The following is a 15875-nucleotide window of genomic DNA, read 5'->3' as shown; positions in this document are numbered from 1 at the left end:
AGATCTACAAGCTCACAACGCGTTGCGATACAGTCGTATACAGTAGTTCTTTTGGCCTTGTTTTCATAGACCTGATTGCTTGTTTCTCTCGCAAAATCTGGCAACTACTGCCTCTAAGATGGAATAAGGTCTCTTAACCAGCATGCCAGATTTTGAGAGAAACAAGCAACAGGTTTTTGAAAACCAGCCTAAAAGAAGCGACTATTTCTAGGCCACATGAGCACTTTAAATCTATATATGGCTTTACATCTGCTATTTGAAATAAGCTGATCTACAAGCTCAAAACGTGTCGCAACACGTTTTGTTTTGTTGCAAAAAACTGAAAAGATTTTGTGTTTTAAAAAACAACAACATTTTAACAACACAAAGCTTATATGTAAGGGTGAGGGGGGGGGGGGGCATTATGGAGGTCCTTTACAGGTTTAAACAACATCAGATAATACAACTTTAGAAACAAGCCCAAAAAAAACACAACCTTCAATATCTACAATCAACTTTACTGAAAAAAACCCCAAAAACAAGCCTTTTAAATGGCTTATAATAAGCAGACATGGCAACACTGCCTCTATGGTGTTCTTTTGTGTTTCTAACAGAGTGAACGGTGAGGGTCTCGGGGACCCCTGTGGGACCCCCTGGTAGAGCCACGTTTCATTTCATCAAAGCCGGCGTTTGGAACAATCGCTTAGAACGACGTCAAAAACTCTGACGCTGACAGAATGGGAACACGGAGCTTCCTGGTTGGCTGGCTCCGTGGGGAGGCTACTGCACGCGCTCAGAAAGGAGCTTCCTGGTTGGCTGGCTCCGTGGGGAGGCTACTGCACGCGCTCAGAAAGGAAAAGTTTACTTTTTTTATGTTTCTGTCGTTTGAATATTTTTTTTTCGCTCATTTGCATTTTTGTGCCGGGAGAACAGAACAGGGACAAAAGTATAAGTACTCGAGTAAATACTAAAATGATTCAAAATGACAAAAGTACCAATAGGTATCGTATCTTGCGTCTGGAATTCAAAATGTACTTGAGTAAAAGTACAAAAGTATTGGTATCAGAATGTACTTAAAGTACCAAAAGTAAAAGCAGCGTAAATTCTATTTTAGTAGCTTAATGACTAGTATTAACATTCTATTAGCTTAATGACTAGTATTAACATTCTATTTTAGTAGCTTAATGACTAGTATTAACATTCTATTTTAGTAGCTTAATGACTAGTATTAACATTCTATTTTAGTAGCTTAATGACTAGTATTAACATTCTATTTTAGTAGCTTAATGACTAGTATTAACATTCTATTTTAGTAGCTTAATGACTAGTATTAACATTCTATTTTAGTAGCTTAATGACTAGTATTAACATTCTATTTTAGTAGCTTAATGACTAGTATTAACATTCTATTTTAGTAGCTTAATGACTAGTATTAACATTCTATTTTAGTAGCTTAATGACTAGTATTAACATTCTATTTTAGTAGCTTAATGACTAGTATTAACATTCTATTTTAGTAGCTTAATGACTAGTATTAACATTCTATTTTAGTAGCTTAATGACTAGTATTAACATTCTATTGTTTTAGTAGCTTAATGACTAGTATTAACATTCTATTAGCTTAATGACTAGTATTAACATTCTATTTTAGTAGCTTAATGACTAGTATTAACATTCTATTTTAGTAGCTTAATGACTAGTATTAACATTCTATTAGCTTAATGACTAGTATTAACATTCTATTTTAGTAGCTTAATGACTAGTATTAACATTCTATTTTAGTAGCTTAATGACTAGTATTAACATTCTATTTTAGTAGCTTAATGACTAGTATTAACATTCTATTAGCTTAATGACTAGTATTAACATTCTATTTTAGTAGCTTAATGACTAGTATTAACATTCTATTTGTTTATATTTAAATGAACAATAAGAACATAAGTACTGAATACATGAACATATTAATATATAACATGAGGAAACTCAGCCAAATAAACAACTACGCTTCAGAAACAAGCCCCTCCCCCAAAAAATAACCCCATATATATATTTACAAGCAACTTTACATGGAAAACAAGCCCACAACGTCGCTTATAATTAAGCAGTCATGGCAACCCAGACCTGTTCTCTCTCTCACCTGACCAAGCCCCGCCCCCACTCAGACGGATTGCTTTCCTGTTTGTTTTATTATTCAGAATGTTTCCCCCGGAGCAGCGTCTGTCAACTCTGTTATTCACACACACACACACACACACACACACACACACACACACACACACACACACACACACACACACACACACACACACACACACACACACACACACACACACACACAGTGTGTCAGTGGTAGTGATATATTCAGCGGCTGTAAGCGGGGGGGGGGGGGCATGAACTGCTTCATGAATTTCGGCAGGAGTAACAATCACCTCATCATTAAAATCTACATTTTCCACTACAACAAGATCACTTTTTACACAGTTGAACAGCTCAGAATATTGTTTCTGCCATAGTGTGTGTGTGTGTGTGTGTGTGTGTGTGTGTGTGTGTGTGTGTGTGTGTGTGTGTGTGTGTGTGTGTGTGTGTGTGTGTGTGTGTGTGTGTGTGTGTGTGTGTGTGTGTGTGTGTGTGTGTGTGAGGGGTCAGGGCAGACAGGTGGTTCATTGTAATAATAAACACGTAGGTTCAAAACCAACGCATGTGTCGTTGCTCAACAATGTTGAGCAACGATCCCTGTGTCAATAAAATAAAATAAACACTAATCAATCATTTCAGTTTTGATAAGGAAGCGACGTCTCTCTCTGTGTGTGTGTGTGTGTGTGTGTGTGTGTGTGTGTGTGTGTGTGTGTGTGTGTGTGTGTGTGTGTGTGTGTGTGTGTGTGTGTGTGTGTGTGTGATGTATTTATTTAACATGTGGCCTAATTCAAACATGATCCCAGTCAACCCGTACATGCAGTGAGATTCTTCTCCCAGACAGAACAGAGGTCTCTGCCATCGACTCCACATCAACAACAACACACACACACATACAGGTAATAACACACACACACACACACACACACACACACACACACACACACACACACACACACACACACACACACACACACACACACACACACACACACACACACACACACACACACACACACACAGTGTTGGAATAACTGCTCACTGTTTTTTTACTAGTAAAAGTATTAAGTGTTCATTATGCAGGATGTCCCATTTCACAACTTTTCAAATGTATACAATTCTTTTGAAAATAGCAGATCTACAAGCTCACAATGCGTTGCAACGCGACACATTGTGAGCTTGTAGATCTGCTATTTTCAAATGGCTGAAGTAAATAGAGTATATAGGGCTGAGGAGGGTAATGTATGTTTTGTAATAAATTAACTCGCACAACGAAGTAAAAAGTATAATATTTGTCTCTGAGATGTAGTGGAGTAGAAGTAAAGATATAGAAACATGGAAATACTCCAGTAAAGTAAAGAATGACCTCAGTATGTCACTTCAGTTCAGTACTTGAGTAAATGTACTTAGTTACTTTACACCTCTGGTATACCAGTGAGTATAATGTGAATGTCTGCTTGGATATAATTCAGCTTTGTAAAGATCTATTATTTGGCTTGACCTTTAGTAGCCTGTTGTTTAGAATAAGGGAGTTACTACAGGGGGTCCAGGACCCCTAGGGGGTCCCCAGAGTTACTACAGGGGGTCCAGGACCCCTAGGGGGTCCCCAGAGTTACTACAGGGGGGCCGCCAAATCTTTTTTTGTGATTGGACATTTTGTTTCTACATTACCAACTATTTTGAGGGGAACTTTAACTAAAAATAGCAGATCTACAATTTGCATCTCTGCCCGGTAACTGCATCTATTTATTTCTACTTCTTTTGTTCTATGCATCTTGCATCCTAATGTAATTTTCAATGGTGTAAAGTAACTAAGTAAATGTACTCAAGCACTGTACTTAAGTACAATTTTGAGGTATGTTTTACTTTACTGGAGTATTTCCAATTTTCAGTACTTTTACTTCTACTCCATTACATCTCAGAGGCAAATACCATTATACCACTACAAGTATTTGAAAAGTTTAGTTACTAGTTACTTTGTAGATTTTGATTATTATTACAAAACATACATTAACCACTTCAGCCCTAGTATATACGGTACATTTCGGCCATTTGAAAATAGCAGATCTACAAGCTCACAATGCGTCGCGATGCGACACATTGTGAGCTTGTAGATCTGCTATTTTCAAAAGATTTTGTCTGCATTTTATACATGTGAAAACTTGTGAAATGGGACATTCTGTAACTTCCTACTTTTGGTGCTATGAGTACATTTTGATACCAATACGTTCGTACTTTTACTCAAGTATTTCTTCATTGCAATATTAGTACTTTTACTTACAGTAAGTAAAACATATACATTTGTTATCATTTATAATTGAATAATTGTGTTTCCTTTAAATCTCATTGAAATGTGATCTATAAATACAACTGTCTTCAGGCCTCACTGGGATCTTGTAGATCAGCTTTCAGCAAAGAGGTTTGGTGTAGAGGGATAAAAAAAGAGCAGACCAAGTACATACTGAAAGTTCCAGGTTACTATGTATTGAGTTTAAAAATATCTCTCTCTCAGCTAAGGGGTCCCTGCTTCATCTGTCTCTCAGCTATGGGGTCCCTGCTTCATCTGTCTCTCAGCTAAGGGGTCCCTGCTTCATCTGTCTCTCAGCTAAGGGGTCCCTGTTTCATCTCTCTTCTCAGCTAAGAGGTCCCTGCTTCATCTCTCTCATTTAAGGGGTCCCTGCTTCATCTGTCTCTCAGCTAAGGGGTCCCTGCTTCATCTCTCTCTCAGCTAAGGGGTCCCTGCTTCATCTGTCTCTCAGCTAAGGGGTCCCTGCTTCATCTGTCTCTCAGCTAAGGGGTCCCTGTTTCATTTCTCTCAGTTAAGGGGTCCCTGTTTCATCTCTCTTCTCAGCTAAGAGGTCCCTGCTTCATCTCTCTCAGTTAAGGGGTCCCTGCTTCATTTCTCTCAGCTAAGGGGTCCCTGCTTCATTTCTCTCAGCTAAGGGGTCCCTGCTTAATCTCTCTTCTCAGCTAAGAGGTCCCTGCTTCATCTCTCTCAGCTAAGGGGTCCCTGCTTAATCTCTCTCTCAGCTAAGGGGTCCCTGCTTCATCTCTCTCAGCTAAGGGGTCCCTGCTTCATCTGTCTCTCAGCTAAGGGGTCCCTGTTTCATCTGTCTCTCAGACTGACAGCTGATCTAGAGGGACAGTTCAACCCAAAATGACTTTTCCTACAGTATGTATGACTCACCTCATGAAGACTTGAATTCATGGACATTGTTTAGTTTGTGTCTCATTCATAAGACAATCATTTGATGACCGGCAGCGGTTCCGGTAGAAGACACAAAGAGTCTCCTTTGTATCTCCTACCGGTCCGCTGGTCATCAGATTATTGTCTTAGGAATGAGACAAAAACTAAAACATATCCATGAATTCAAGTCTTCATGAGGTGAGTCATCGGGGTGAACGGAGAAGCCATTGTTTAACAGAGAGGAAGTGAATCAACACAAACATTAGAATACCTCACTGACACTTCTCTGACCTCACTGACACTTCTCTGCGTCACTGGAGTGGAAAGAAGAAAAACTAAAGTTGAGACCAGCTCAACTTGATGTTTAGCCAAGTGTTGACATCACTGTAGCAGGAGTGACTTCTCAAACTAACTGGCTCTGACCCCAGCGTGTAGTGACAAACACACACACACACACACACGCACGCACGCACACACACGCACACACACACACACACACACACACACACACACACACACACACACACACACACACACACACACACACACACACACACACACACACACACACACACACACACACACACACACAGTGCTAGGTGTGAGGTCTAGTATCACCCTACATCGGCTAAAAGGTAAACGATGAATCTGCAACTTTAATGATGTAGAGGACCTCTATATTTACACACTCACTACAGAGACACATTACATATACTGTCTGTTTAATGATGTAGAGGACCTCTATATTTACACACTCACTACAGAGACACATTACATATACTGTCTGTTTAATGATGTAGAGGACCTCTATATTTACACACTCACTACAGAGACACATTACATATACTGTCTGTTTAATGATGTAGAGGACCTCTATATTAACACACTCACTACAGAGACACATTACATATACTGTCTGTTTAATGATGTAGAGGACCTCTATATTTACACACTCACTACAGAGACACATTACATATACTGTCTGTTTAATGATGTAGAGGACCTCTATATTTACACACTCACTACAGAGACACATTACATATACTGTCTGTTTAATGATGTAGAGGACCTCTATATTAACACACTCACTACAGAGACACATTACATATACTGTCTGTTTAATGATGTAGAGGACCTCTATATTTACACACTCACTACAGAGACACATTACATATACTGTCTGTTTAATGATGTAGAGGACCACTATATTAACACACTCACTACAGAGACACATTACATATACTGTCTGTTTAATGATGTAGAGGACCACTATATTAACACACTCACTACAGAGACACATTACATATACTGTCTGTTTAATGATGTAGAGGACCTCTATATTAACACACTCACTACAGAGACACATTACATATACTGTCTGTTTAATGATGTAGAGGACCTCTATATTTACACACTCACTACAGAGACACATTACATATACTGTCTGTTTAATGATGTAGAGGACCACTATATTAACACACTCACTACAGAGACACATTACATATACTGTCTGTTTAATGATGTAGAGGACCACTATATTAACACACTCACTACAGAGACACATTACATATACCGTCTGTTTAATGATGTAGAGGACCTCTATATTTACACACTCACTACAGAGACACATTACATATACTGTCTGTTTAATGATGTAGAGGACCACTATATTAACACACTCACTACAGAGACACATTACATATACTGTCTGTTTAATGATGTAGAGGACCACTATATTAACACACTCACTACAGAGACACATTACATATACTGTCTGTTTAATGATGTAGAGGACCACTATATTAACACACTCACTACAGAGACACATTACATATACTGTCTGTTTAATGATGTAGAGGACCTCTATATTTACACACTCACTACAGAGACACATTACATATACTGTCTGTTTAATGATGTAGAGGACCTCTATATTAACACACTCACTACAGAGACACATTACATATACTGTCTGTTTAATGATGTAGAGGACCTCTATATTTACACACTCACTACAGAGACACATTACATATACTGTCTGTTTAATGATGTAGAGGACCTCTATATTAACACACTCACTACAGAGACACATTACATATACTGTCTGTTTAATGATGTAGAGGACCTCTATATTAACACACTCACTACAGAGACATATTACATATATTGTCTGTTTAATGATGTAGAGGACCACTATATTAACACACTCACTACAGAGACACATTACATATACTGTCTGTTTAATGATGTAGAGGACCTCTATATTAACACACTCACTACAGAGACACATTACATATACTGTCTGTTTAATGATGTAGAGGACCTCTATATTAACACACTCACTACAGAGACACATTACATATACTGTCTGTTTAATGATGTAGAGGACCTCTATATTTACACACTCACTACAGAGACACATTACATATACTGTCTGTTTAATGATGTAGAGGACCACTATATTTACACACTCACTACAGAGACACATTACATATACTGTCTGTTTAATGATGTAGAGGACCACTATATTAACACACTCACTACAGAGACACATTACATATACTGTCTGTTTAATGATGTAGAGGACCACTATATTAACACACTCACTACAGAGACACATTACATATACTGTCTGTTTAATGATGTAGAGGACCACTATATTAACACACTCACTACAGAGACACATTACATATACTGTCTGTTTAATGATGTAGAGGACCACTATATTAACACACTCACTACAGAGACACATTACATATACTGTCTGTTTAATGATGTAGAGGACCACTATATTAACACACTCACTACAGAGACACATTACATATACTGTCTGTTTAATGATGTAGAGGACCTCTATATTAACACACTCACTACAGAGACACATTACATATACTGTCTGTTTAATGATGTAGAGGACCTCTATATTAACACACTCACTACAGAGACACATTACATATACTGTCTGTTTAATGATGTAGAGGACACTATATTAACACACTCACTACAGAGACACATTACATATACTGTCTGTTTAATGATGTAGAGGACCTCTATATTAACACACTCACTACAGAGACACATTACATATACCGTCTGTTTAATGATGTAGAGGACCTCTATATTTACACACTCACTACAGAGACACATTACATATACCGTCTGTTTAATGATGTAGAGGACCACTATATTAACACACTCACTACAGAGACACATTACATATACCGTCTGTTTAATGATGTAGAGGACCACTATATTAACACACTCACTACAGAGACACATTACATATACTGTCTGTTTAATGATGTAGAGGACACTATATTAACACACTCACTACAGAGACACATTACATATACCGTCTGTTTAATGATGTAGAGGACCTCTATATTTACACACTCACTACAGAGACACATTACATATACTGTCTGTTTAATGATGTAGAGGACCTCTATATTAACACACTCACTACAGAGACACATTACATATACTGTCTGTTTAATGATGTAGAGGACCTCTATATTAACACACTCACTACAGAGACACATTACATATACTGTCTGTTTAATGATGTAGAGGACCTCTATATTAACACACTCACTACAGAGACACATTACATATATTGTCTGTTTAATGATGTAGAGGACCACTATATTAACACACTCACTACAGAGACACATTACATATACTGTCTGTTTAATGATGTAGAGGACCTCTATATTAACACACTCACTACAGAGACACATTACATATACTGTCTGTTTAATGATGTAGAGGACCTCTATATTAACACACTCACTACAGAGACACATTACATATACTGTCTGTTTAATGATGTAGAGGACCTCTATATTTACATACTCACTACAGAGACACATTACATATACTGTCTGTTTAATGATGTAGAGGACCACTATATTTACACACTCACTACAGAGACACATTACATATACTGTCTGTTTAATGATGTAGAGGACCTCTATATTAACACACTCACTACAGAGACACATTACATATACTGTCTGTTTAATGATGTAGAGGACCTCTATATTAACACACTCACTACAGAGACACATTACATATACTGTCTGTTTAATGATGTAGAGGACCACTATATTAACACACTCACTACAGAGACACATTACATATACTGTCTGTTTAATGATGTAGGACCACTATATTAACACACTCACTACAGAGACACATTACATATACTGTCTGTTTAATGATGTAGAGGACCACTATATTAACACACTCACTACAGAGACACATTACATATACTGTCTGTTTAATGATGTAGAGGACCTCTATATTAACACACTCACTACAGAGACACATTACATATACTGTCTGTTTAATGATGTAGAGGACCACTATATTAACACACTCACTACAGAGACACATTACATATACTGTCTGTTTAATGATGTAGAGGACACTATATTAACACACTCACTACAGAGACACATTACATATACTGTCTGTTTAATGATGTAGAGGACCTCTATATTAACACACTCACTACAGAGACACATTACATATACTGTCTGTTTAATGATGTAGAGGACCTCTATATTAACACACTCACTACAGAGACACATTACATATACTGTCTGTTTAATGATGTAGAGGACACTATATTAACACACTCACTACAGAGACACATTACATATACTGTCTGTTTAATGATGTAGAGGACACTATATTAACACACTCACTACAGAGACACATTACATATACTGTCTGTTTAATGATGTAGAGGACCTCTATATTAACACACTCACTACAGAGACACATTACATATACTGTCTGTTTAATGATGTAGAGGACCTATTAACACACTCACTACAGAGACACATTACATATACTGTCTCTCCGTATTTTAACTTTTTTCAGCATTTTATGTCACACTAAACTAGCATAAATAGCAGATCTACAAGCTCAAACACGTCGCAGTGCGACGCGTTTTGAGCTTGTAGATCTGCTATGTTTGAATTGGAATTCTGAAAAGTAACATTTTTACTTCATTTCAAATGCATTTAGTTATACTTATGTTAACTTTAAGAACTTAAATACAAATACATTGGACATAAAAAAGACAATAGAATGTTAATACTAGTCATTAAGTTACCAATATAGACTGAAGTCATTAAAGCGGGTCATATTTGCATGTTTAGAATCATAACAGCTGAAATCAATAATAAAATCACTATTCTGATATTAACCTGTGGGCCGCATTAAGTGAAGGTTTGATTTGATTGATTGAATATTTTATTAGGCAAAAACGTAAAAATGTAGAACTGTTACGGCCACTACACTTGGCTCAAACACCAGTGACCATAACATAATAACAGGACAAACATCAGGTCTCAATTGTAATAACATTTATTTTACATTCAGATAAACACGTTCAATGCCGTTTATTCGTCATAGCAACCAGAATGTTAAATGTGCCAGGAGGGTAGAGACAAGGAATTACAAAGACCTAAATAAATGTCCTGACAAACAAAGTGATGGGCTGGCCAAGCTACAAAGTGGGGATTCTGGTGAGCCAGGCACTACGTGCCCGTCGCCTCACCAGACTCCCATAAACTACCAAAACATTATACTAAAACTAGAATTATGTTACGGCCCCTTTAACCTTGGCTCGCTCGCACAAGGGACCACAACATAATAAAAGGAAATAGTCAGGTTTTTTCACACTTGGTGGAAGTTTGTTTTACCATGCAGCATATAACAGCAAGTGAGTCATATTTTATACACCAGGAAATACTGTGTTGAATAATACTGGGAACACTCATGACTTCCAACAAAAACCTAACAAAAAAATCCTAACAAAACAAAGTGATGGGCTGGCCATGCTAAAAAGGTGGGGAGTCTGGTGAGCCAGGCACTGTGTGCCCGTCGCCTCACCAGACTCCCATAAACTACCAAAACATACTAAAACTAAACTAACCAGTAACGAAAAAATCATACCAAATAATACTTACAGCCAGCCCATTGGAACTGAAATAAAGAAACACACAAATAAGCAAGGGAACAACTCTACTGTTGTGCTCTGCTGGGGAGATCATGGGAGCTGGCAACAGCTCCTCTTAAAGCCTACGCCCTAATAATCACACAAATGAAGCACAGCTGGGGAAAGGGGAGGGGCAGCCAGAGCACTCCCAGGTGAGTGACAGGTGTCTAGCCAGTCCAGGGCAGCAGAGCCAGCAAGGCAAGGCAGGGCAGACACTACACACACACACACACACACACACACACACACACACACACACACACACACACACACACACACACACACACACACACACACACACACACACACACACACACACACACACACACACGCATTAGTAACACATAAGCAAAGAAAGACTATAGACTGAGTTGTGAACATAACAAGAACAGCACACTTACATTTAAAATACTTTGTCTAAAAGGTTGGTTCTCAAAGTGGGGTCCGGGGACCCCCAGGGGTACTTGAGGGGGTTCCAGGGGGTCCCCAGCTAAATGATGGATATAGGAACCAAATGGACCTTTATGAGTAAGTAACTCTGAGAGTGTACAATTGGAACCAAATGGACCCTAACGGGTCCATTTGGTTCCATTTGTACACTCTCAGAGTTAGATTAACATTGATTTTACAATATGAATTGGGGTTCCAGAGATAGAAATGTCATTAAATGGGGGTCCGTAGCCCTAATGCATGTCAAACTGAGGGTCCTTGAAATTAAAGTGGTTGAGAATCACTGCTATAGAGCCGTAAAATAATCTTCTCTCTTATGGGGGTCCCTGGCATATCTATTCAAATGGGGGTCCGCGGGCTAATAAGTGTCAATTTGGGGGTCCTTGACATGAAAAAGTTTGAGAACCACTGGTCTAGCCAGTCCAGGGCAGCAGAGCCAGCAAGGCAGGGTAGACACTACACACACAGGACAAATAAGCGGGAGGCATGCGTTAATCCGACAGACCTTTTCTCCGACTATGTGGCATCCGCGTGCGGTTAGGGTTAGGGTGCGGGTTTGGTTCGGGTTTACCCCAAATAAGCATTAGTAACACATAAGCAAAGAAAGACTATAGACTGAGGTGTGAATATGTGATAGCACATAACAAGAACAGCACACTTAGATTTAAAATACTTTGTCTAAAAGGTCCGCTCAAAAAAGTCCTTGCGGTCTCGTTTCCATTGAGGTCCTTGGTATTCAATTCATGGTCATATATAGTGGTACCAACAGTTCAAATATCAACACAAAAACACAGAAAAAAATAAAACTATATGTACAAACAAAAACAAATAAAATGCAGAAAAAATAATACTTTTTTGAGGAATGGGGTCAGACTATTCCATACCTGGGTGGCAGTGCTGTAGAAGGAGAATTTGCCCATGTTTGTCTCATGGGCGGGTGGAACCGTTGTAAATGTGTAACGTTTGTAAACAAATGAACTACCACTGTGCTCACTCTGTGTGCGGTCGCAGGTCTCATCCACCAGGGGGCGGTGTAACGATGACGTTTGACCACATTGACCACAGTATGAACGTGTCGGAGGTCTTCCTCGTCTACTCCACCTACACCACCATCATCATCCTCAAGATGATGATGATGTCATTCCTGACCGCCTTCTTCCGCGGCTCGCGAGGGGTAAAGACACACTAAGTAATCCCATTACACTAAGTAATCTGTATCTAAATAAATCTAAAGTAATCTAAAAAAATCTCTATATTATATAAACTGCTCACAAAATGTAAGGAAACTTGAATTTGGGCCATTATATCTCCCCTTTACTAATACCAATCAGTAAAGTGTTACATATCATTTTTATCGGTGATTAGTCACCTTTACAACGAGGTACAGCTTGTAAGCATCGGGCATTCATTGAATGAGCAATACAAGCAAACGTGTGGGTAGCGCTGAGCAAAAATGTGCCAAAATCACCCAATATGCTTTTGCTGGTAATCGCTCTTGTTTTGAGCGACCTGCCAGCACACACCTACTGAGAGGTGGGTTCTGCAACTTTGCGTTCTGCAACAGGGGTTCTGCAACTTTGTTGAGTTTGTGTTGATGCTCCAAGCAGCAACACTGCCCCCATGGAAAGATGCCACGTTTGTCCCTTCAGGATAAGGCCCGTGCAATAGGGCAAGTGAAGCTGGTGTTCCATTGTTGTCTTCCTTGTTGACACCAGTCTCACAGAACTTAATCCTAAATTTGGAAATGGTACCAGCGGGGCTAACACCAAATAATGCTGTCACTCTGCATAACGGAACACCAGCTTCACTTGCCCTGTTGCACGGGCCTTATCCTGACAAAAGTGGCATCTTTCCATGGGGGCAGTGTTGCTGCTTGGAGCATACACAAACTCAACAAAGTTGCAGAACCCATGTTCAGGTGCCAGTCACTCACCTGTGAGACAGTCACACACCTGTGACTGGCACACACCTGAAGCCCATTGAATGTCATGAATGTCATAACATTGAATGTCAGCAGAAAAGTCTAACAGGCCATTTTGGCACATCTTTGCTCAGCACTACCCACACGTTTGCTTGTGTTGCTCATTCCATGAATGCCAATGCTTACAAGCTGTACCTCGTTGTAAAGGTGACTAATCAACGATAAAAATGATATATAACACTTTACTGATTGGTATTAGTAAAGGGGAGATATAATGGCCCAAATTCAAGTTTTTGTGAGCGGTTTATATATTATATATAATATTGTGTCATCTTCCAGGCCTTTGAGAACCCAGAAGACATCGCAGAGAAAACCCGGGAGGACAAATACAAGCTGTTACGAACCCACCCGGATGTGGAGCGAGTCAGAAGGTCAGACTATACACTTAATAACAATTATTATTATTTATTATTAATGTAGCAGCTTAATGCTTTACAGAAAATATTATAAAATATTCCAATAACAGAAAGCGATGTTCTGATTGGTCCTTTCTCTTCCAGATGTCACCAGAACGACCTGGAGAACATCGTTCCCTTCGTTCTGATTGGTCTGCTGTATTCTCTGACCGGGCCGGACGTGTCCAGCGCTCTGATCCACTTCCGGGTGTTTGTGGCGTCTCGGCTCTGTCACACGGTACGTAATGTAACCGAGTACATTTACTCTCAAGTACTGTACTTAAGTACAATGTTGAGGCACTTTTACTTTTCTGGAGTATTTACAATTGTCTATACTTTTACTTCTACTCCACTACATCTCAGAGGCAAATATTATACTTTTACTCCACTACAATTATTTGAAAACTTTGTTACTAGTTACTTTGCAGATATAAATCATTATATTATAATACATACTGTAAATTAACCACTTTAGCCTTATTTGATGCATAGGCTATTTGAAAATAGATGACTTACAAGCTCACAACGCGTCGCATCGCGACACGTTGTGAGCTTGTAGATCTGCTATTTTCAAACATTTCAGTACTTTTACTTTTGGTACATTTTTAATTCCGGACTTTTACAGAGTGCATTCTATATTGCTATTGATACTTTTACTTAAGTAGAACAATTGAATACTTTTTCCACCACTGAAGAAAACGGCACATTTTGTCCTAAAGTACTTTTAGTTTTACAATTTACCATGTAGGCATTTAGCAGACATCATCAAGGTTCTCAAACTAAACAAGGACCCCAGGGGTCCTTGGGAGCAGGGGGGGGGGGGGGGGGCAGGGGGTCCCCAGCTAAATTAGTTAATATAGCTTCACAATCATTTTAACCACATAATCCATATACTGTACTATACTTTGGTTATTCAAAAATAGGAGATCTACAAGTTCGTAGCCCCCAACCCCCCGCCCCCCCCCCCCCCTCATGTGAGGACCGACCCCACAGGTTGAGAACCACAGATTCAGATGGTTATATTATGTTTCTATGTGTTCCTCCCTCCACCAGGTGGCGTACGTGGCCCCTCTGCCTCAGCCCAGCAGAGTGCTGACCTGGCTGCTGGGGGTCCTGGTGACCCTGTCCATGAGCTACAGGGTGCTCCGGACCACCTTTCACCTTTAACCTTTCAACCCCGTAGAGATGCATGGTACACGTGACAAGATCTTTTTCAAAAAGGTTTAAAAAGATCTACAAGCTCACAGCGTGACGCGCTGCCAGCTTGTAGATCTGCTATTTTTGAATAGCATTGGTAACACCTGTGAAGGAAGTAAGGAAGAGGCCCAATTTATTATCAATAATATTGCAGCCATATTATGTCAATCTGGTACCTAGCATACAAATGTCCCTAGCATACACATGTCCCTAGTATACACATGTTCCTAGCATACACATGTCCCTAGCATAGACATGATCCTAGCATACAAATGTCCCTAGCATAGACATTCCTAGCATACAAATGTCCCTAGCACATGTCCCTAGCATACACATGTTCCTAGCATACAAATGTCCCTAGCACATGTCCCTAGTATACACATGTTCCTAGCATACACATGTCCCTAGCATTGTTCCTAGCATACAAATGTCCCTAGCACATGTCCCTAGCATACACATGTCTCTAGCATACGCATGCTCCTAGCATACATACCTGTGTCCTGATAATGTTCTTTATGGATAAAAAAGGCTTCATTAAAG

At 39.2% G+C, this 15875-nt stretch overlaps 1 protein-coding gene across 1 annotated transcript; it reads left to right on the top strand.

Moving 5' to 3' along the window:
* Positions 1-2968: 2968 nt before the first annotated feature.
* On the top strand, positions 2969-15636 carry LOC311039809 (microsomal glutathione S-transferase 1-like). Its single transcript, XM_084049798.1, has 5 exons — positions 2969-3011; positions 12774-12936; positions 14023-14114; positions 14244-14376; positions 15192-15636. Exons 2-5 carry the CDS (start codon positions 12802-12804, stop codon positions 15303-15305), a joined length of 474 nt encoding a protein of 157 aa, XP_083905924.1. The 5' UTR covers positions 2969-3011; positions 12774-12801; the 3' UTR covers positions 15306-15636.
* The last annotated feature ends 239 nt before the right edge of the window (positions 15637-15875 follow it).

Source organism: Gymnoscopelus microlampas, assembly GCF_963454915.1.
Source record: "Gymnoscopelus microlampas genome assembly, chromosome: 23".
NCBI classification, from domain to species: domain Eukaryota; kingdom Metazoa; phylum Chordata; class Actinopteri; order Myctophiformes; family Myctophidae; genus Gymnoscopelus; species Gymnoscopelus microlampas.
This window is presented reverse-complemented; position numbering and strand designations above follow the sequence as displayed.